This window comes from Ochotona princeps, chromosome 1 (assembly GCF_030435755.1).
Source record: "Ochotona princeps isolate mOchPri1 chromosome 1, mOchPri1.hap1, whole genome shotgun sequence".
In the NCBI taxonomy this organism is placed as follows: Eukaryota; Metazoa; Chordata; class Mammalia; order Lagomorpha; family Ochotonidae; genus Ochotona; species Ochotona princeps.
The window spans coordinates 105073575-105096923 of record NC_080832.1 but is presented as its reverse complement, the minus strand read 5'-3'; the positions used below and the strand labels follow the sequence as shown (position 1 = coordinate 105096923).

General features: G+C 44.6%; 1 protein-coding gene across 3 annotated transcripts in view; it reads right to left on the bottom strand.

Annotated features, from left to right (window-relative positions):
• The window catches only part of ZNF318 (zinc finger protein 318), a 79646-nt gene that overhangs the window by 38682 nt on the left and 17615 nt on the right, over nucleotides 1-23349 (bottom strand). For all 3 annotated transcript variants that reach the window (XR_009245265.1, XM_058662581.1, XM_058662575.1), the window contains exons 3-6: nucleotides 21428-22043; nucleotides 18923-20344; nucleotides 16481-16580; nucleotides 12732-13030 (exon numbers count right to left, since the gene is read on the bottom strand). Coding sequence is in view for 2 of the 3 variants with exons in the window: in XM_058662581.1 (XP_058518564.1) it covers nucleotides 12732-13030; nucleotides 16481-16580; nucleotides 18923-20344; nucleotides 21428-22043 (2437 nt within the window). In the remaining variant the exon portion in view is untranslated. The remainder of the gene's footprint in view (nucleotides 1-12731; nucleotides 13031-16480; nucleotides 16581-18922; nucleotides 20345-21427; nucleotides 22044-23349) is intronic.

Genomic DNA, 23349 nt, shown 5'->3' with positions numbered 1-23349 from the left:
CAGGATCCCATATGAGTGCTAGTTCTAATCCTGAAAGCCTGCTTCCCATCCAGCTCCCTGCTTGTGGCCTGGGAAAGCAGTTGAGGATAGACCGACCCTGCACCTGCGTGGGAGACCCAGAAGAGGATCCGGGCTCCTGGCTTTAGATGGGTGCAGCTTCAGCAGTTGCAGCCGCTTGGGGAATGAATCCCTGGATGAAGATCTTCCTCTCTATTTCTCTTCCTATCCGTATATCTGTCGTTTCAAAAAAATAAATAAAATAAAATAAAATAAAACAACAAAAAAAATAACAGCCAGGGAGAGAAGAAACACCAAGACAAAAAGGTGACTGACAGGTTGAACAAAGAAAATGTAAAAAATAAGTGGCCAGTATAGTGGTATAATGGGTTAGACTGCCACCTGCAATGCCTGTATCCCATATCTGTGTGCCAGCTTAAGTGTTAAATTATTTGCTTCCGGGCCTGGTGCAGTGGCCTAGCAGCTAAAGTCCTTGCCTTGAATGTGCTGGGATCCCATATTGGCACTGGTTCTAATCTCGGCTGCTCCACTTCCTGTCCACCTCTCTGCTTACAGCCTGGGAAAGCTGTGGAAAACACTGCACTCATGTGGGAAATTTGGAAGAAGCTCCTGGCTTTGGATCAGCAGTTGTTGTCATTTGGGGAGTGAACCAATAGATGAAAGATCTTTGTCTCCTCTCTGTACATCTACTTTTCCACTAAAAATAGATAAATCTTTTTAAAAGAATGCAGAAAACTGGAGGCAGTGAACTCAATTACCATATTCACCCTGAAATGGAAAACTGAAGAGCAGGGCTAGTGTTGGCTATAGACAAAGTGGACCGCTATCTATAAAGAACTACTTAAGAAATCTGTGCAAAATATTTGCTGAAATGTCATCAGTATAGAATTTACATGTGAATTAGTTCTCTTTTAAAACATTTCAATTTTGCAACAAGAAAATAATTTTAAAATAAATTAATCTATCGTCAGGCGAGAAACAAGATACTTAGAAAATACGGGCTACAAATCCTGCCTTGCAGGATCCAAGGTCATCGGAACAACAACCAGGATCCCTGAGCAGTCCGCAGAAACAGAAGAACAGTAAACTTCCTTTGGGACTAGGGAGAGGAGCTTTCTCTGGTCCATGCCTGCTTCCAATTTTGGGTCCCCATCCCCTCTTGTAATAACCATCAGGATCACTCCAGAAACTCCTCAAAACAAACAAACAAAACTAGAATAGATAGACAGAACAACAAGGAAAGCTTAGAAACAGACAGGAAACGGTCAGCAGGGATGCACTTATAACTCACTGGGTGGGACACAAAGATTAGTTACTCCTCACTGGAGTATGGAAGATTTCTCTGCATACCCCTCCTATACATGCTCACCTAAACTGTTGACATATATGCTGTTAGAATTATAGAGTTAGACCACCCGAAAAACAGCCAGGTTCAGCGAAAACGTGCTTCAATGATATAAACTGCTAAATACTAAAATTAAAATAGGCATGAGACAGCCGAATAGCAATCTAAGCCATTTTAAGGTGTATAGAACACAGTTGAATATAAACCAAAATTGAAATGTCTATGAAGAAGTCACAGGTTGTGGTTGAGAACCTGCATTTTCCTATTAACATATTGGTTAATCAATACCATGTCAATTAATGCCACAGTGTTGTAAATGGTTGGAAATATTATGTTGGGGCTTTTAGTTGACTGGGATGATACTCTGCTGGCTCTACCTTCAGACCAGAGATGGTCTCACCAAGAAACCATTGAACTTACCAGGACAATAAGATGCTGGACTTCATGCTTGGTAAATACCTCCAATGAAAGAATGTCAACTGAATTTGAACTATGGAAATGCAACAAGGTGGAGCAATCCACCGTGGGGGGAGGATGTGGGGAGGGGAGGGGGAATCCCAGTACATAAAAAACGTATCATGGGCCCGGCGGCGTGGCCTAGCGGCTGAAGTACTCCTCTTGAATGCTCCGGGATCCCATGTGGGCGCCGGTTCTAATCCCGGCAGCTCCACTTCCCATCCAGTTCCCTGCTTGTGGCCTGGGAAAGCAGTTGAGGATGGCCCAATGCGTTGGGACACTGCAGCCACGTGGGAGACCCGGAAGAGGTTCCTGGTTCCCAGCTTCAGATCGGTGTAGCACCAGCCGTTGCGGCTCACTTGGGGAGTGAATCATCGGACAGAAGATCTTCCTCTCTGTCTTTCCTCCTCTCTGTATATATGACTTTGTAATAAAATAAATAAATCTTTAAAAAAAAAAAAGTATCACATAATGCAATGTAATTAATTTAAAAAAAATGAAATGCAATAAAAATACATGTTTAAAAAATACGGGCTAATGTTGGATAGTAAGATTAAAAGAACAGAATTCTGAAACACAGAGATGGTAAATATGAATGGAGCTGTACAGCAGATGAATAATCTGGGCACCTGGAATATTGGATGATGGGGAGAAAAAGGGTAAAATGAAGCAATTAGGGATTCAAAGATGCTCATTCCCTATCAGAATCCTATGAAAGAGTTATTAAAGAGCTCACACTCTGGGGCTCGTGTTGCGGCACAGCAGGTAAAGTCAATAACTACAGTGCCAACATCCCATTTAGGCACTTATTTGAGTCCTTGCTGCTCCACATCCCTGCTGATATACCTGGGAAAGCAGTGGAAGGTGGCCCAAGTGCTTGTTATCCTACACCCATACAGGAGACCCAGAAAAGACTCCTCACTCCAGGCTTCAGCCTGGCCCAGCTCCAGTCACTGAGGCTGGAAAGTTAATTGGTTGATGGAAGATCCGTCTCTCTCTTTCTAACTCTGCCTCTCAAATCAATAAATCACACACATATATATGCTCACACTCCATAGGTATGAAATAAGGCTGAAGAGTTAGATTAGGAAAAAGTACAATGATCACTAGCTGTTATGTGGAGAAAGAACTAAAGCAGGGGACAGACATTTTGTCTGGTGGTTACGACTGTGGTTAGGGGTTGATGAAGCCTGTGCAGGGGGTGGCACATGGGGGACATGACAGATTGTTGAGGCTTGCAGAGAATGTCTAGTAACATGGAGGGAAGAACACATTGGACAACTCTTCCAGCCAAGCTTTGACAGCAAGTATCTGGGTGAGTGGAGACTCTAGGATGGACTATGTCAGACAATGGACCTTGGAAGGAGTTCCTCCACCTTGGAACAACAAAATCAACATGTCAGAACTATCCAAGCCACTTAAGCAGTACCCTCAGAACATGCTCCACATCAGGAACCACAGGATGACATCAATTGGCTGTCCCATCTCTAGGTACTGATGTAGGTAGGCTGCTGAGAACAACACTCTCCCCTTCCTCCAGATATAGGAGGAAAGAAGAAATTGAAAACAATTGTCTCATCCACTTTCCCCCATTCCTTGACCTCTCCCATCCTAATCAAAGGTTCACATGGGTATCTGTCCTTTTCAACTATGTAAACATCATCAAAAATAAAAGGAAAAAAAAAAGACTAAGGTTAAGGACTGTTGTTGAAAGACTATAATATTGTTACAATATAGGGGAAAACAGTGTGAGGGAGAAGCTGGAAGGGAAATCTCTGAACCTAAGGAACTGCATCATGAAATATTTTTTAGAAAGAATAAAAGGACTGGTTAGGAAACCTGACTCCCATATTGAAGTGCCAGGGTTCAAGTTCTGGCTCCACTCTTGATTCTAGCTTTCTGTGGCTCTGAACCCTGGGGGGCAATAGGTAATAACTTAGATCTTTACTACTGGAAGACCTGCATAGAGTTCCCAGCCTAAGGCATTGTACAGACTTAGCTAAGCCACTGTGGGAAGTTATGGATTGAACTAGAAGTTGAGAGAAGTGCTGGCTATTTCTCTCAAACATATTTAAAAAAAATTTTTTTTAAAGAATATAGTAGGAACTTCAAGGCTTCACATGACTTAATCTTTATTGCAATGGAGGCGCTAGTGTGGCAAGTTGGTTAAATCATCACCTGCGATGCCAATATTCCATATGAACACTGGTTTTAATTCAACTGCTACACTTGCAACCTAGCTGTCAATACACCTGGGATAGCAGCAGATGACGACCCAGGAGCTTGGGCCCATGCCACCTACATGGGAAACATAGAAGGAATTCCGAATTTCTGGGTTTGACCTGACTCAGCAACAGCTGCTGTGGTCATTTGGGAAATGACTCAATGGATATATCTCTTTCTGTCTCTCCCTCTCTGTCACTCCACCTTCCAAATAAGTAAAATAAGTTTTAAAATGAGACTGAGATTTACTTTGGAGGGAATGCTGATAAGCAGGCCATAATTTATTAGGAGTGTAGCAATTACAGAAACATTCAGGTTGTTGGTCTGAACATTTTTTTTTTTAAAGATTTATTTTTATTACAAAGTCAGATATACAGAGAGGAGGAGAGGCAGAGGGGAAGATCTTCCATCCGCCGATGTTTCACTCCCCAAGTGAGCCGCAACGGGTCGATGCGTGCCGATCCGAAGCCGAGAACCAGGAACCTCTTCCAGGTCTTCCAGGTCTTCCACGCGGGTGCAGGGTCCCAAAGCCTTGGGCCGTCCTCGACTGCTTTCCCAGGCCACAAGCAGGGAGCTGGATGCGAAGTGGAGCTGCCAGGATTAGAACCGGCGCCCATATGGGATCCCGGCGCATTCAAGGCAAGGACTTTAGCCGCTAAGCCACGCCACCAGGCCCGGTCTGAACATTTTTGATCACTAGTGCCATTCATTGAAAATGATGAACATTAGAGAAAGATAAAGTGGTGGGAAGCCTGACCACAATCAATAGTTTCATGCTGAATTCAGAGTCGAGCAAAGCTGCAGCATCTATTGGCTTGGAACTCTGGTGGGTGGAGCTCTGGATCAGCACACCACCCACTGGGCTTCTGAAGGCTGGGCTGAAGAACCTCATGTACTCCTGGGCAGAAGGATTGTGGATTGAATAGGGAAAGGAGCAAGAGGATATGCAGTAGGGAGGACCACAGTGGGAATAGACTGCAGGTGAGGAAGGACTCCTGAGGAACTCCCAACAACAAGGCCATGGTATTTGCCGGTAAGTGAGGGGACTGAGACCTGGTGTTTCTGAGGGGAGAGACCAAAAGACCTTATAGGTCAGACCAATGCCACAGCCCACATGAGCAACCTAAGCTGGGCTTGCTGGCATGGAACATTGCTGACCACACATGCCAGCCCAAAACAAAGCGAGGGCTAGGGGCCTGTCTGGCAAGGCCAGATTCCAGCACCTAACAGTGAATGTCTTAACAGGGAACAGGGCCATGACACTAACCAGCATGCAAGAGAACCAGGTCCAGGGGTAGATTCTGCGGGGGACATGTGGGCCTAACCCTGTAGAATTACAAGGCCCACTGGTTAGCTTAAGAGTTGGGATGGTCATGGGCCAAGCTAGGTATGACCATGGAAACCGTGAACACTGAGAGAATCAAGATGGCGGAATAGGGTAAGGACACGTTTAAACGGATGGAGAAACATTAGCCAGTATGAAGCAGAGAGGACATATTCCAGGAAATAGGAAAGGACAGAACAACACCAGAGGGGTACCTGGAAATTGACAGACACAGGAAAGCAGCAGACACAACGGTGTGGTGTTGCAGTGACTGATACTCGAGCAGCATTCAGCTTAACAGCGATCTGAACTCCACCAGCAGCCGGAACTCCACCAGCAACCAAGTGGGAAGGGACTTTCACTGGGAGCTTGGGAGGTGAGCCCAGACAAAGAACTGTCCGTCCTGCTGGTCCGTTTGATTTGACCAGGAGCAGAGACAGAGCAGCAGATCCCAGACGGACAGTGCGAGAACAGGGTGGATTTCACAGCCCAGTCAGCCCCCTAGAGCCGAACTGGGCGCCATTCTGCGTGCGGAGGCAAAGGCAAGGGAAAGGACTGAGCATACACTATGCTGGGAGTGAACTCATTTCTGACTCAGCGAACTCCAGCAACGAGGCATTCTACAGATTCCACCCAAGACAGGTCTAGGTGACCCAAAGACCTAACGGCCAGCAGATCAAGAACTCTAGTAGTGGTACATCAGGTGCCATTTTGTACACTGTGGCAATAGCTTTAGGACTGCAGGGGATAACAGTGAATTGCACATGTGCTGAGCTCGCAAGAACTCACTGAGGTCCGTGGGTAGCACTGGTCCCACAGGAAAATAATACCGACTGTGGCATCATACGGGTCAAAATAGGTCCATGTGGCACCCAGACTGAACGTCCAACAGGTTCCGGCAAGATCACCACCACCAACAACCTAACTATATAGGACGCCTGGTGTCTCTCTAATCCTGGGACCTGCTCCAACCGAAAGTGGGAGAAAGGTTGCAGAGATAATGGTGCAGCCTCAGCACGGTATCACAGGAGGCAGAGAGTGGTAAGCCAGGAGCTGGGGCTATGGAGACCATGGTGGAAATCTAACGTAAGAACCCAGACCTGGAACTTGCTGGAGGTTGTGGCACAAGTGGCTGCAAGTAAAGAGTTGTGTACCAACGGCAATAAGTAAAATCGCATTGTAGACCTGTGGGTGACACAGCTTAGAAACCTACCCCAAGGAGAAGACTCTGCTAACCAGAAGTACAATGACCAAGAACAAAAGAAGAGGCAAAGGCACAATGAATATTACCAAAAACTCCCCTGCAAAGGAGCAAAACCCTATGCCAACCTCAGAGTTAACTGAGGAAGACATCGAGAAAATGGGGGACACAGAATCCATAAGGCTCATTTAAAAGATTTTGATCAAAAATGAGAAGCTCATGCAAGAGTTCAAAGAATTTGGGCCCGGCGGCATGGCCTAGCGGCTAAAGTCCTCGCCTTGAAAGCCCCGGGATCCCATATGGGCGCCGGTTCTAATCCCGGCAGCTCCACTTCGCATCCAGCTCCCTGCTTGTGGCCTGGGAAAGCAGTCGAGGACGGCCCAAGGCTTTGGGACCCTGCACCCACGTGGGAGACCTGGAAGAGGTTTCAGGTTCCTGGCATCGGATCGGCGTGTACCGACCCATTGCGGCTCACTTGGGGAGTGAAACATCGGATGGAAGATCTTCCTCTCTGTCTCTCCTCCTCTCTGTATATCCGGCTTTCCAATAACAATAAAATCTTTAAAAAAAAAAAAAAAAAAAAGAGTTCAAAGAATTTAAGGAAGCAATGTATCAAATCAATGCTGATATATCAGAAATTAAGAACACAGTAGAGCAAAGTAAAAGTACAATGGAGAGTCTCCAAAATAGATTGAAGCAAGCAGAAGAAAGAATCTCAGAATTGGAAGGTATTTCCTGTCATCAGGGGGAAGCAAACAAAAAGCTGGAAGCAGAGCTGGATCAGGCCAAAAAAAGTATTCAAGAATTGAAAGACACTATTAAGAGGTCAAATATGAGTTATGGGAGTCCCAGAAGGTGCAGAAAGAGAAGCTGAGTTTGCAAATGTATTTAATGAAATAATAAAGGAAAATTTCCCTAATCTAAAGAAAGAATGGGGAAACAAGATCCAGGAGGGGCACAGAACTCCCAACAGGCTTGATCAAAAGCGATCTTCAACCTTCAAGACACATGATCTTCAACCTTCAAGTTCTCTTCAGTTGAACATAAGATCCTTAAATGTGCATGTGAAAAAAATCAATTGACATGTAAAGGAATGCCAATTAAACTCACAGGAGATCTCTCACAGGAAACTCTACAGACCAGAAGAGAAAGGAGTGACATATTCCAGATTCTAAAAGAAAAAAATTGTCGGCCTAAGATAACACATCCAGCAAAGCTTTCTTTTGTCTTTGAAAATGAAATAAAATTCTTCCACAGTAAAGAAAAGTTAAAAGAATTTGCCTCTTCCAAACGTGCCCTACAAAGGATACTTGAAGATGTTCTCTTCAAGGAATAGCACCTAACAAAACCAAAGGCAAACAGGAAGAACATCCCAGTAAAATGACAACAGAAGACTAAATCAATGAACAGCCCATTCCTAAAATGACAGGACCAAAGTACCATCCATACATATTAACCCTGAATATAATGGCTTAAGCTCAATCAAACGTCAAAGATTAGTAGACTGGATTAAAAACCAAAACCCATCTACTTATAGTCTAGAAGAGACACACTTCACCAACAAAAATCAACGGAAACTATATCGCATGGGTTTTGTTGTTTTCTGTTGGTTTCATCTCTTCAAAACACTTTCTTCTACTTAAATCATTCTATGACTCCTACATCATACAGTAGCATCATTTTCAGCAACAAGATTCTTGATTTTCATTTCTTCAGCTACACGTTAGTTGTTTAGTAGCATGTTATTTAACTTCATGGTGCTGTTAATTTCTTTTTTCTTCCTGATGTTGATTTTGTTTCGTGGTGTTTCGTTTAAGGGGATGTATAGTAGCTGTGTAATGGAGACTGTCATATCTAGTAACATGTCATTTAACTTCATGGCATTGTAAATTTCTATTTTTCTTTTTATTGTTGATTTTGTATTATAACTTTTCATTTGAGGGGATGTACAGTAGCTGTGAAATGAGACTAACATCCAGATGTGAGGACACAATGTAGTACACATTTCACTTCCAGACAAAGATGGACTTACAAAGAAACTATTTACTATATCTTGACAATAGGATGCTGGACTCTCTGCCATTGTCCATGCCTGCAATAATGGACATATGACTGTATATAAAGAACTATATTTTAGTAATGACATAGAGGAACTAGGTGGGGGGAGGAAGTTGGGGAGGGGGATAAGGGAAATGCAAGGAGCCTATAGAATTATATCATAAAATAGTTATAATAATAAAATGTAAAAAAGAAAAAAGAAAAGAAACCGTGAACACTGAGGCTGGGAACAGTTTGGCAAGTCCAGGTTGCAGTACCACACATGGGCATCTTCAAACAGGGTGTGGTGCTGGCTGGGCTGCAACACCCTCCAACCCATATAAAGGCCAGGATGGAGGTGGCAGGCTATGCCAGGCAAGGGTCTAGCACCTGCTAGCATGCATGACATCTGGGTCTGGGAGCAGGCCTAATTGGGAATGTGGGAAACTTTCCTGTAGGCCACAGCTACCGCTGGTGAGCATGTGGTCCAGGACTGGGGGTTGTGCAGGCTGGGCAAGGCAGCTCCATCCACTGGCAAGCATGTGGGATGGTTTTGGAACGGGGTGAAGCAGGAAGAGCCGGGCAAACTTTAGCCCACTAGTGAGTGCAGACCAGGCTGGAGTGCAGGTCATGCCAGGACAGGATATCACACATATTGATTTACATGAGGAAGGGATGGGAGCAGACTTAGCAGGGCCAGATTCCAGCACCCACCAACAAGAGGGGAAACTGGAGCCCAGTTGAGTCAGGCCAGGCTACAGCATCCAAAGACAAAGGCCAAGACAGGTGAGGAGCTATGCCAAGCTGGGTCAGAGCAACCACTGGCATGTGTGAGATCTGTGGCTACGAACAGGACTGGTTGGGGAGCAAAGCAGACCTGGCTCCGTTATGATTTTGACTGATGAGCACAAGGGCCAGAGTGGGGCTGTGGTCTGGTCTGGATATGGCTGCAGTGTCCCCCAGCACAGATGCAGACTGGGTCTGGGGCATGCCAGACTGGGCTAGACTTCAGCACCCACTGGTGTTCATGAGAACCAGGGTGGGTGTAGGATGGGCTGGGCTAGGTCTCTGCCCCTGCTGAGCCATGTGTGAGCTGTGACTGGGTGTGGACCAGGTTTGGCTGAGCTGTAACACCCAAGCATAAGAACTGGAATGGGTGAAGGCCAGTTAGGAATAGCCACCATTCCTGCTAGGATGGGAGGTAGACTAAGTAGGGTTGGCCCATGGATCCACTGGTGTGCGCGAGATCTGGCAGTGGGAGAGGTTTGGATGGAGGAGCTTGGGGAACTCCTCTGTTGGGAAACAGTCCCTGCAGGTGAGCACAAGAGCCAAGACAAGGAACAGCTCAGACTAGGCCAGGGTATGGTACCCACCGGCATACATTTGGCTCAGGTGTGGGACAGACTAGGCTGGGCCAGTTCATATCACCTGCTGGTGAAACTGAGCACCAGAATGGAGTGTGCCAGGGTCAGGCCAGAATGGGTCAGGCCAGGTCGGGCCACAGCACAAGTCAGTACACATTAGGGCCGGGACTGGCTGTCGGCTAGGCTGAGCTAGGCTGTAGCCCCACCAACATGATCTGGAATTGGGGGGTGGACCAGTCCCAGCCTGGTTACACCACCCACTGGCATATGCTGAGATGAGGCGGGCCATGCCAGATTGGGCCACATTCCCAATCAGTACACATGAGAACCAGGGGAGTGGAGGAGAACCCAGTAGCAGGGCTGCAGGGGTCCTCCTGTTGGACCACTACTCCCACTGGTGAGCATGGGAGCTGGGATCAGGGACCAACCAGGCCAGGCAGGGCTACAAAGCCTGATGGCCTAAAGGTGAGCTGAATCAAGAGAAAGCCAGGCTAGCTGACTGTACCTTCTGGTGCATGCATAAGCCAGATTGGAAATGGGTGGATTGGGCTTCGCCTCAGCATCAGCTGGCAGAGGCTGGCACTGGGGGCTAATTCTGTCAGGCTAAACAGCAGGACCACCTGGAGAGTGCAACATCCGGGAGTGGGAGTGGGCCCATCAGGGAAACAGTTGGCACCTCCTTCTGGGTTGCCACTCTGACTGGTGAGCATGAGAACCAAGACTAGGGGCAGACATGGCTAGACAGACAGTGGTATCCACCAGCACATGTGTGGACTGGATAGTGGGGTTGGTTGGGTTGAACCAGGCTTCAAGGCCCACTGACATGTACGAGATGTGGGACAGACTAGACCTGTCTACTGTACATACTGGCAAGCACGGGAACCAGGGCAGGGGGTGGGTCTGGTGGGGGTTATGGGGAGTCGACCCGACTAGGCTGAGGCTCTCACTGGTTTGCATGAAGGCCGAGTGTGTGGTGGGCAGGCTCGGGATGGGCTGCAACACCCATTGGTTTGTGTAGAAGACAGGGCTGGAGACACAACTGGCCCAGTAATTGCAACCACCAGCATGTGCATAAGCTGATTGGGGTGATGGACTGTGCCGGACCCTGTATTGGCAGGCACACACAAGAATCATGTCTGGGATCACCTCAGATGAGGTCTCCTTGGTAATTCCCCCTGAACTGAACCACTGGACTCAGCACTCCAACCGTGGTGAGAATTGCAGGTTCCATGGTCTATCCATGGAGTGCATGTATCAGAGCTGGTCCTCCTCAGTGCCTCAGACGGAGCAGTGGACAGCACATTCAAACACATATGGAAGATATGGCAGTATATTGGAGCTTGCAGAGGACACCTGGTACCACAACAGATGATGGAGAACAGAACAAGTTGATCAACTACCCCAGCCATGTGTTGGCAGTGAATATCTGGGCAAACGGAGACTCTAAGGTGGACTAAGTCAGTTAGTGGAATCTGGTTAGATTTCATCATGATTTGAGTGGCAGGATCGACAGCAATTCAGAACTGTTAAAGTATCAAAACCATTTTAGCAGGACTCTTGGAGTATGCCTCACACTGGAGACCCTGGGATGGCTGGGAGACTGTGTATGGCTTTTCTCCTTTTCTCCCGTTTCCCTAGATACAAAAAGGAAAAAAGGGAATGTGGAAACAATAATTTCACTTTCCTCTAGCCCTTGACCTTTTGCACCCTAATCAACTATGTAAAACTCATCTACAATTAAAATTTTTTAAAAAAAAATTGTTTTTGAAGAAATGTATTGGCACTGGAGGCTAAATCTGTGAAGCTGAATCCCAGAACCACCTGTAGAATGCATAATCCAGGAATGTGAGTGGCCTAGAATGAAAACAGTTGTCTTCTCCCTGTTGGGTTACCACTCCAACTGGAGGGCACGAAAACCAGGACAGGGGCTGGAGTGGCACCCAACAGCATGTGTGAGGGATGGATAGTCGGGCTCGTTGGGTTGAACTAGGCTTTAATGGCCACTGACACGTATTAGAGCTGAATGGGATGTGGGACACACTGGACTATGCTGCACATACTGGCAAGCACAGGAACCAGGGCAGGGGCGGGACTGGTGGGCGTTATTATGGGTTGCTCCGACTAGGCTGCAGCTCCCACTGGTTTATGTGAGGGCCAAGTGTGTGCTGGGCAGAATCAGGCTGGACTGCAACACCCATTGTTTCCAGTCGAAGACAGAGCTGCAAAGAGAAACGACCCAGCAACTGCAACCACCAGCTGATTGAGGTGATGGACTGTGCCAGGCCTTGTACTTGCAAGTACATACAAGACTCTGGTCTGGATTCACTTCAGACAAAATTCTTTGGGGATCCCCCCCAAACGAACTGCCAGACTCAGAACCCTAACCATGAAAAGACAGAGGACAGAACAAATCAATCAACTTCCCTAGCCATATGTTGGCAGTGAAAAACTGGGCAAACGGAGACTCTAAGATGGACTATGTCAATCAGCAGATTCTTCAGCGACTTCATCGTGCTTGGAATGGCGAGATTGGCAGCAATTCATAACTGTTGAACTATCAAAACCACTTGAGCAAAACCCTCGGAGCATGCCCCACATCAGGGACCTGGGATGGGTGGGATGCTCGGTGGGGCTTCTCCCTTTACCTCCCCCTTTAACTCTGATATAGGAAAAAAAATGTGGAAATGATAGTCTTTATGCAAAGATTGTCAAAAATAAAGAACAACAACAACAAAAAAAGAAATGGAAAAGTCGAGTTGTTACCTTGTTGTTGGAGGAGTTTGAAGATGATACTTCTTCTGGACTCATAGATTTTTCTGCTTTCCCAAGCTTTTCGGAAGACTCTTTACTGTCATTTAAAGACTTCTGAGATTTTTCAAAGACGTTAATTCCTAAGATCTGAGCCACTTTATCCAGTTCGGATTGCTTTTTTTCCGCCTCCTTCGCTTCTTGTCGGAGCTCAGCAATGTCCTTCATAATGTTATCCTGAAGCCGACTGACCTCCACTAGGAGTGGGTCTTTGTGGCCATCTTTCTCTCTTCTTTTCTTACGAAGCATTTCTCCTGAATAGCCAAATGTCAACAAAAGGAAACAAAGGGAAAATAAGTTAGGACGATTTATTTTTCACTTATAAGCACAATCAGTCAGGGATTTATGGTTACCAAATTTATTCCCACAAAAGTTTCTAACAGCAAGGAAGATTTTCCTACTGCACAGGCTGATTCGGAAAAAGATTCTATTAAGGCAAGTGTTGGATGCTCACCTTATCTTTTGTGGAAGATGACTGACTAGAGATCTATGGCCAGAATGTTTCATAAGCATGTGTACATGTATCCTCCAAAAAGGTTTATAAATATGATAACTATGAATCCAATAGCCGCCTTCTCTCAGAGACAAAGTAGTATTCAGAGGGTAAAAAAATATTTAGTCACCTCTGTGACTCTAAGTAAACCTCCAATGAATTTTGCATCCAATTACCTAATATTATTTACTATTCTGAATTGCAGTTCCTCGTGGATTCTCACAAGATAAGTAATTTCACATCCCTGGGCCTGGCACGGTGGCTTAGCAGCTAAAATTCTTGTCTCGAACGCATCAGTATCCCATATGGACACTGGTTCTAATCCCGGCAGCTCCACTTCCCACCCAGCCTCCCTGTCTGTGGCCTGGGAAAGCAGTCAAGGACGGCCCGAAGCCTTGGGACCTTGCACTTGCGTGGGAGACCCAGAAGAGGATCTGGGCTCCTGGCTTCAGGTGCAGAGTGGCGCAGCACTGGCCGTTGCGGCTCACTTGGGGAGTGAACCATCAGACGGAAGATCTTTCTCATTGTCTCTCCTCCTCTCTGTTTATCTGTCTTTCCAATAAAAATAAATAAATCTTTTTTTAAAGATTTCTTTTTTTAAAGATTTATTTATTTTTATTGTAAAGGCAGATATATAGGGAGGAGGAGAGACTGAAATATTTTCCCTCTGATGATTCACTACCCAAGTAGCCGCAATGGCCGGTGCTGCGCCGATCCAAAGCTAGGAGCCAGGAGCTCTTCCGCAACTCCCAAGCGGGTGCAGGTCCCAAGGCTTTGGGCTGTCCTCAGCTGCTTTCCCAGGCCACAAGCAGGGAGATGGATGGGAAGTGGAGCTGCCGGGATTAGAACCAGTACCCATATGGGATCCCAGGAGGACTTTAGCCGCTAGGCCATGGCGCTGGGTCCCAAAATAAATAAATTTAAAAGAATAATAATTTTTCAGCCCTAAATAGTCCAAATCCAGAAACAATTACATTTTCTCCCTGTTTTTTTTAACACTATCATCAGCTGCAGTATTTAGAAGTTTTACTATAATCTTTCCTCATGTTTATGTGAATTCTCAAAAGTGTAGAGATGGAATAAAAGGAATCATGAAACATCTTTTTGTATTCAAATATAAGCATGTACTCAAAAATAATGGGGACATACCAAAAGGAAACAATAAAGGGGTTCCCAATGGCCTAATTAAAGCACAAGAATCCATAATAGACAAATACAACTTCTTGAATAGAGAATTCATGAATGTACACTGATACAAATTAACAGAATAAATGGGGGTAATAAGTTGTACCTACCTCTAAGGTGGAAAGTCAACTATAAAGGTAGAGGGGATAACAAAATTAAAAGTTGCTGGGCCCGGCATGGTAGCCTAGTGGCTAAAGTCCTTGCCTTGAATGTGCTGGGATCCCATATTGGCACTGGTTCTAATCCCGGCAGCTCCACTTCCCATCCAGCTCCCTGCTTGTGGCCTGGGAAAGCAATTGAGGACAGCCCAAAGACTTGGGACCCTGTACCTGCATGGGAGACCTGAAGGAAATTCCTGGCTCCTGGTTTTGGATCGGCATAGCACCAGCTGTTGCAGTCACTTGGGGAGTGAATCATCAGATGGAAGATCTTCCTCTCTGTCTCTCCTATCTCTCTATATATCTGACTTTGCAATAAAAAAAATAAATATTAAAAAAAAGTTGCTATATAATGACCATGATAATAACTTAGTCAAGAATCATCAGTGGGGCCCGGCGGCATGGCCTAGCGGCTAAAGTCCTCGCCTTGAAAGCCCCGGGATCCCATATGGGCGCCGGTTCTAATCCCGGCAGCTCCACTTCCCATCCAGCTCCCTGCTTGTGGCCTGGGAAAGCAGGAGAGGACGGCCCAAGGCATTGGGACACTGCACCCGCGTGGGAGACCTGGAAGAGGTTCCTGGTTCCCAGCTTCGGATCGGCGCGCACCGGCCCGTTGCGGCTCACTTGGGGAGTGAATCTTCGGACGGAAGATCTTCCTCTCTGTCTTTACTCCTCTCTGTATATCTGGCTTTGTAATAAAATAGATAAATCTTAAAAAAAAAAAAAAAGAATCATCAGTGGATGCTAAAATTAGCAAATGGAAGTTTGAGAAGTAACTAAATATTCACATAGTCTCAAAGCAGCTTTCTTATAAGATATTTAGTTAAAATGGATCAAATAATAACTTTATAGCACCTTAAGCCAATAATGATCAGTTAAGACCAGCAGTTATGGTACAAAACCAACACCTACTAAGAACTCGGTGTCACTTTTGCAATGTTCCTGCCAAAAATCATATGGAAAGATCAGACATATCCAAATAGACATTTTACAAGATATATGGCCTCTTCACAATGCTATTAACAAATTCAAAGACTCAGAAACTACTACCGACCAAAAAGACTAAAAGAACATGACAACTGAATGTGAATACTCTTTTATTTCCTTGTGCTCTAATGTTCATAACTAGTATAACTAGTAAAATAGGAATAATATGGTAGACTAGATAACAATATTAACATACCGTAAAAAATTTTGCTAAGGGACCCAGCTGGTAATCTAGTGCTTTAAATCATCACCTTGCATGTGCTGGGACACCATATGGGTGTTGGTTCTAATCCCGGCAGCCCCACTTTCCATCTAGCTCCCTGCTTGTGGCCTGGGAAAGCAGTCAAGGATGGCTCAAAGCTTTGGACCCTGTACCTGGATTGGAGACCAGGAAGAAGCTCCTGGCTCCTGGTTTCAGACTGGCTCAGCTCTGGCCATTGAAACCACTTGGGAAGTGAACCAGCAGATGAAACGTCTTTCTGTCTCTCCTTCTCTGTCTTTGCAATAAAAAGAAATAACTCTTTAAAAAAAATGTTAAGTGCACTATGGTTATGTACAAGAGATCTTTGTTGTTAGGAAATACACGCTTAAGTATTTGGGGATAAAGGAGCTTCTCATCTGTAACTTCCTGTAATTGAACTCAGAACAAATTATATATACAGAGAGACTAAAAAGGAGAAATAGACAAATCAAATAAATGTAGTAAAATGTTAACCTGGAAGAAGAGCACCTTTGAATTACTGTAATTTTCTGTAACTCTGTCAATTTTTTTTTTAAGTCATGCTTTAGGTGACTGAATCTGAGAGCACCAAAACCTCTCCATTTGGATCACCTGCTTAAGTCACTACAGAAAGGCAGTCATGCAAGGAGTTGTCTGATACCTTGTTGTTTACGAAGCCGTTCCAACTCAGTCCTCAGATAATACATTTTCTTCTGGCGGGCTTCCCGGTCACTCTTTAGTTTTTCCCTCTCTTCAATAACCTACAAAGTACAAAATGGGAAAGAGTCCTGCCACCTCTAATATCCCCCCTTTCCTACTTCTCTTTTCCAGAAGCCCTCATTATCTGAATCTAAGGATTAAATGCCTGCACACTAAAGATTTGCCTTATAATCAAAGTAGTATTTCATTCTATTCCAAGTTCCAGAGTAGAATTATCCAGTATAGTTCTATACTGCCTGGAAAGTTCTGCTTTTACGGAGAAGATCCTAAGGCTGCTAACAGTAACTATTAGATAAAGGCTTTGAGCCAAAGGGAACCCTGGAGAAGGAAACTTACATGTGTTATGAGTAAGTTGTATTACATCAATCCTCACAATATTTTCTCTATTGTACAGTAAGAAAACTGAGGATACACAAGATTGAGTTACACAGTAAAAGTAGATTTAAAATCTACCAGGTATTTTGGGCCCGGCACAGTAGCCTAGCAGTGAAAGTCCTTATCTTGCAGACGCCAGGATCCCATATGGGTGCCAGTTCTAATCCCGGTGTCCCCACTTCCCATCCATCTCCCTGCTTGTGGCCTGGGAAAGGAGACGAGGATGGCACAAAGCCTTGTGACCCTGCACCTGCATGGGAGACCTGGAAGAGGCTCCTGATTCCTAGCTTCAGATTGGGGCAGGTCTGGCCATTGCAGCCGCTTGGGGAATGAATCAACAGATGAAAATCTTCCTCTCTGTCTCTCCTCCTCTGTATATCTGACTTTCCAATAAAAATAAATGTTTAAAAAAAAAAAAAAAAGGAATGTTTTCTCTAAAGCTCATGATCCTTCTACTATATTACCACCATCTAATGGGAAAAAAGCAAATGTGGCTTGTAAGTAACAGGCTGGGGGGGGGGGGGCGCACGGGGACTGCTATTATCAGCCCTGACTTAACTGCCAGGATCATAAGGCAAAGTGAAACACGCTCAGTTCCCAAAAACCAACTAACTTTTGTTTAAATTAAATCTATTACTCTTTCCCAAAAGACTTCAATGAAACTAAAGGCTCAAGTTCAGAGTATCTAAATACAACAGGAAATTAAATTTCTTGTCTTACAAGGTTTAACTTCCCATTTAAAAAAAAAAATCTGAGTTGTCCTCTAATTTTTCCTTTTCGTTTTTTCTCCTCAGGCATTATCTTACAAGGAAACCAAAGTCATATAAATTACATATTTATGTTCCTAAACAAAGTGACTTATTAGGTATTAACAGTATTACTAATCTTTCCACTAAAAAAATTGTATTCTGCATTCCTCATGCCTTTATAATTTTTACTTACTATTCTAAGACATCTAGAATTATTGCATCTTTATCCCAGGTATTACTCCCTTCAAACAGCCTGGGAACCCAATGAACTCTGACAATACAAAAACTGTTTTTTCAAAAGTCACAAAAACAAACATTACTTCTAAGTTGTAAGACAAACCAGAACAAGCTTATTTCCTGGTTTGTTTTAACTAACAATTAGCTTTTAACTCCCATAATCATTATAGAAGGACCCAAAATTCACTGGAATGAAACAGAATTACTGATTTTTCTTCATCCAACCCAGTTTTGGTTTGCTGCATCTGGTCATTTGAGAACTTCAAGGCTGCTAGCTCCCACCCAGTCTTCTAAGACAATATATACAAAGATGTAGAAGTGAAGGGGGCATTTGCATTTGGAGAAGTGGTTAACATGCCACCTGCGTGGAAGACTGGGTGGGGCTTCTCCCTCAATATCCCCCTTTACCTCAGATACATGAAGGAAACAATATGGAAATAATAGTCTTACCCACTTTCCTGTAGCCCTTGAACCTTTTACCCTAGTTATAACTATGTAAAGATTGTCAAAAATATAATAAAAAAATGGAAAAAGTTTAAAAAAAAATGCCACCTGCATCCCACATTCATTTAAGAGGCAGAGTTTAAATTCCAACCCTGCTGTTCCTTATTCCAGCTTCAGCTACTGCATACCCAGCAAGCAGTGGGTGGTTGGGTCCCTACCACTGATATGTCCAATGTGTACTGAGGTTCCTGGTTCCCAGTTTTCAACCAGCCAAATAGCTATTTGCCGGCATTTGAAGAAGGAACTAGTGGTTGAGAGCTCTGTCTACCTCTCAGGTAAATAAAAAAAATATTTTACAGTCTGGCAATCACAGTGGGATCTAGGGCCAGACTTTTTTAGTTGCAATGGCAGAACATGAAAGAACAGAAGAGCTATCCATGTTACTCAGGGGATGACAGAAAACTCCAAAAAGTGAAAATGACAGGGCCTTGTAAATTTTCAGTCCCCTTTATAAGACAAATATAAATTTATATTGAAACAGAAAACTCAGGCAGAGGATGCCCAAACTGAATATTTACCTTCTGCTTCTGGGATGCACGGTTCTTTTCATCAGAGATCTTCTCTGGATTATATCTTATGAGTGGTGGGATGGACTTTTGGACAGGCACTTGAGCAGCAGGAATTGCACCTAGCTCCGCCTCCTCCTGCTTGGGCTGATGGGGAGTGACAGTGGGGATCACACGGAGATTGGGACGACTACGAGTAGCTAGTCTGGTTATTGGCATTATCCTGTGTGGCTCAGGTAGAGTGTGGTTTGATGTTTGGGAGGTGGGGTACATGGGCCATCTTGAGGCTGCATTTGCCATAAAGTGCCTATGGGCATCAAAGGAGGAAGAGGGTATGGCAGCTCCCTGGTAGTTTGAAGATATCCGGGCTGCAGAAAACTGAGAGGTCCTTGGCATATGAAACTGAGATAAAGAAGCAGAATGTGAAAGTCTAATTGGGGTAGAAGAGGTTGTTGGTAACCGGCACCTGACTGCTGATGACCGAAAGCCACTACCAATCATGTCTGGTCCTGATATATGACCCAAGGGATGGTCAGATTTGAGGAATGGAGGGCTGTTTTGTGTGAGCAGGTAAGCATCCACAGGGGAGGCTGGATGTGGATGGGATGCCTCTGGAGAGTGGATACTGCTATGGCGTGCATCCCTGCTCTCCAGTCTATGGGGATCGGAGGAACGTCGATCAGCTGAGAAGCAATGATCCACTGAAGAACAGCGATCAGCTGAAAAATGTCGGTCAACTGAGGAACGCCGGTCAGCTGAGGAGCGAGATGATGGCTTCTTGCCATGAAGTCGTTCCTGGGTACGCGCAGCCAGTTTGCTGATCTCTGCCACACCAATATCCAGCCCTATGGTCTTCAGCAAATCATGAATCTTAGCATATTCTGGATTGGTCTCTTCTAGGGATTCTAGCTTCACAGTTGGAGCTGAAGAAGGTAGGGAGTTTGCCTTCTGCATCATATTTTCACTCTCGAAGGGCTTTGGTGGAGACTCTGCTTTTAAATCCTCTTCTTCATCCCCATAGAGAAATTTCTCCTCATCCTCAATATCAGGAAAGCTACGTCGCCTTTTTTCCTGCGTACTAGTAGAATCAGCTAACATGCTCAAAATGCGGGAAAAACCACTACCATCCTGGCTAGCTCTCTCATGAGGCAGCAAAAAGTCTGTGTTCTGCTCAGGTCCCTCAGCCTTCATATCCAGTTTCTCCTTGTGACACAGAAAACTACCAAATTTTTCTCTGTGAGGACTGCTGTCTTTGGGTATCCCAGGGAGGGTACCCCATTGGTAGAGGCTACCCTGAGGTTCCTTTAAGGCAGTCCCCTTGTTCTCAATCTCTGAGGCAAATGCAGCAATAGCACCACTTAGTGGAAGAGATGGGTGTGCAGAGTAGAGAGGATGATCCTGGCTAGAGCTGGTACTGCTGGAAAAATTCTCAAGCTGCAAAAGACAAATAATTAATTTAGCTTCTACAAAGAATCTCAGAACACAAGGAGGAAACCAAGCTTTTCCTGAATTACTGGGGGATGTATAAATCTGAATAAACGGGAGAAGAGCTTCCTTAGCCAGGCTCATGATAAGCATTCCCATTTCTCCAGTTCTCTGCTAGAGCACAGAGAAATCTAAAGTGAGGGAGATTGACTAGAATCCTCACCTTTGGTCACTATGGTCTTAATCAAGGAACTTGAATGCAACAGGATTTCAGAGATTCCTTGGCTTGTATTTGTTTTTAATATGGGTTGTTAGGAGAAAAACCATAAAAAACAGAACTGCTTTACAATAAGGAAAAGGAACTCTGAACTCTTTAACTCATGAGTCTCTCCTGGCTTCTAGTGATCTTCTTCAGAAGCTTTACACTCCTAAGAGGACAGGTGAACTTGAATGGTCCTGCCTTACCATCTACACATGAGAAAAAAATGCGCATACACACACACCCTGTGTGTGTGTGTGTATGCGCATTTTTTTCTCATGCATAAGATCTAGAATGGTGAAATGATTTGTCTGAAAACTACACAGAAAGCTGGTGGAAGGAGCCAAAATCAGCATCACCAATTTCTGGCATAATGTCTTATACAATTCACTCTAAAAACAGATGAGGAAATTTAGGTCAACTCCTTCTCTTTCCCTTTAAGCTTCATTTCTAAGATTCCATATTCATTTTTTTAAGATTTATTTATTTTTATTACAAAGTCAGATATACAGAGAGGAGGAGAGACAGAGAGGAAGATCTTCCATCCGATGGAAATCCATATTCAAAGACTCTTATAGGCCCACCTAATTTGAGACGGAAACAAGAGAGCAGATACTCAAATGTCTACCTAAAAAACCTACTATATGGCAAGGGAAGAGCTTTACTGACATATTATGAGGCCTATAGTTTTGGCTGGGAATCTTGGAAAGTATAGACATAACAAATGGGTCCAGTATTTATTAGCGGCATAGTTCCTGGGAAAGAAACCAGCTTGTAATATATCAAAGGGACTAGCAAGACATTCAACAGACACCTGCGGGTTCCACACCTACCTCGATCCGCTTCTTGAGAATGGACTTCTTGGGCATCAGAGATACTTCCTCAGACCGATGCAAAGAATATCCTGGCTCTGATCCTGTTAGGACACCTGACAATCCAGGGATGGAACAGCTAGTGCCATCGCCATCAACTCCTACCAGCTCCTGACTCAAGCTCCTACTTCGTTCCTCCTCTTCCTCTCGCTTTCGCCTAGCAAGGTCCAGCTCTCGAAACTCAGGATCTAGAAACCTCGGACTTGGGCTCCGTCTCCGCTGTCGACAGTTTCGAGTCCCCGAGGTATAACTTGGGTGTTCCCCACCTGTGCTGTGCATCTTCTCAGCATCATCGTAACGGGCCCTTTTGGCCTCCCAGCTCCTTTCCTCAGATCGTACAGAGTATGAGCCTTTAACTTTGTCTCTATTCCGCCCTGTCCCCTGCAAGAATTCATCATGACCACCGATGTGGTGACTATAATCAGAACGATGCAAAAAAGCCTCCCTTGTTCTGTAGTCCTCATCAAGTTGTTCCAAGAAGGGGCTGAGTGGTCCCTCCTCCCGGGAAATATATCGCTCAGGACCACGAGAGCACTGGGAGCTTCGAATGAGGACAGAATCGTCTGTCAGGTCATCCCTGAAAAAAAGAAGAGAAGCATCATTAAATGGACTTGGCAAAAACAGACAAGGATGAGAATCACATTTGGAAAGCACAGAGAAAAAGACAGCAGTCACAAAGCACAAGAATAGATCTATATACTATCTGTGGAACTTTTCCCATCTCTTTCCCCAGGGACATGAGCAGCTTCAGCTTCTAATCAAGTAATGATATGAAGATACTTCAAAAAGTTTGGGGTTACCATGATGGAAGTACCACCATCCCATATGAATACCAGTTCGTGTTCCTGCTGCTCCACTTCCCATCTTACTCTCTATTTGTTGCCTGGCAAAGTTTGGAGTATGTCCCAAAGCCTTGGGTCCCTGCACCCACATGGAAGACTTAGAAGAAGCTCCTGGTGTCAGAATGGCTCAGCCCTGGCTGTTTTCATTTAGGGAGTATAAAAGCATATGGAAAATCTTCTTCTCTCTGTCTCTCATTCTCTTTAAATTTGCCTTTCCATAACGATAAATTATTAAAAAAAAGAAAAAAGAAAAAAATTTTAAAAGTTCATGGGGAAAAAAATTGAAATGCATGCACTAAGAAGTCTTGAAAAAGATTTACAGAAAATGCATATGAAAACTTCATACAGATTTGAAAAAAAAATTATGCCCAAATAATTAGTTTCCATGTTACTAATGAAAAGGTTCCATTTTTCACAATTTTTAAAACAAAAACTAAATAGGGCCCGGCAGCGTGGCCTAGCGGCTAAAGTCCTCGCCTTGCATGCTCCGGGATCCCATATGGGCGCTGGTTCTAATCCCGGCAGCTCCACGTCCCATCCAGCTCCATGCTTGTGGCCTGGGAAGGCAGTCGAGGACGGCCCAAGGCATTGGGACCCTGCACCCGCGTGGGAGACCTGGAAGAGGTTCCAGGTTCCCGGCTTTGGATCGGCGCAGTACTGGCCATTGCAGCTCACTTGGGGAGTGAATCATCGGATGGAAGATCTTCCCCTCTGTCTCTCCTCCTCTCTGTATATCTGACTTTGTAATAAAAAATAAATAAATCTTTAAAAAAAAAGATACTCCACAAAGATTTTAAGCAGTCTAAGAAGCCACCTAATGGAAAAGGTGCTGTGAAAACGGAACCAGCAGAGCTTTGGGCCTTCTATACCACTTAAATTATAATACCTTCAACTTTTTGTCTAGATAACAAAGTTCTGTTTAATATCTGAAAAAAAGGGTGTCACTGTGGGGAAATGTCTTTAACTAATTATCCAATTAGTATTATTTTCTCATTGTTTTAAAAGATAATTCAACACTTTCTTTTGCTAGGTCACATACCA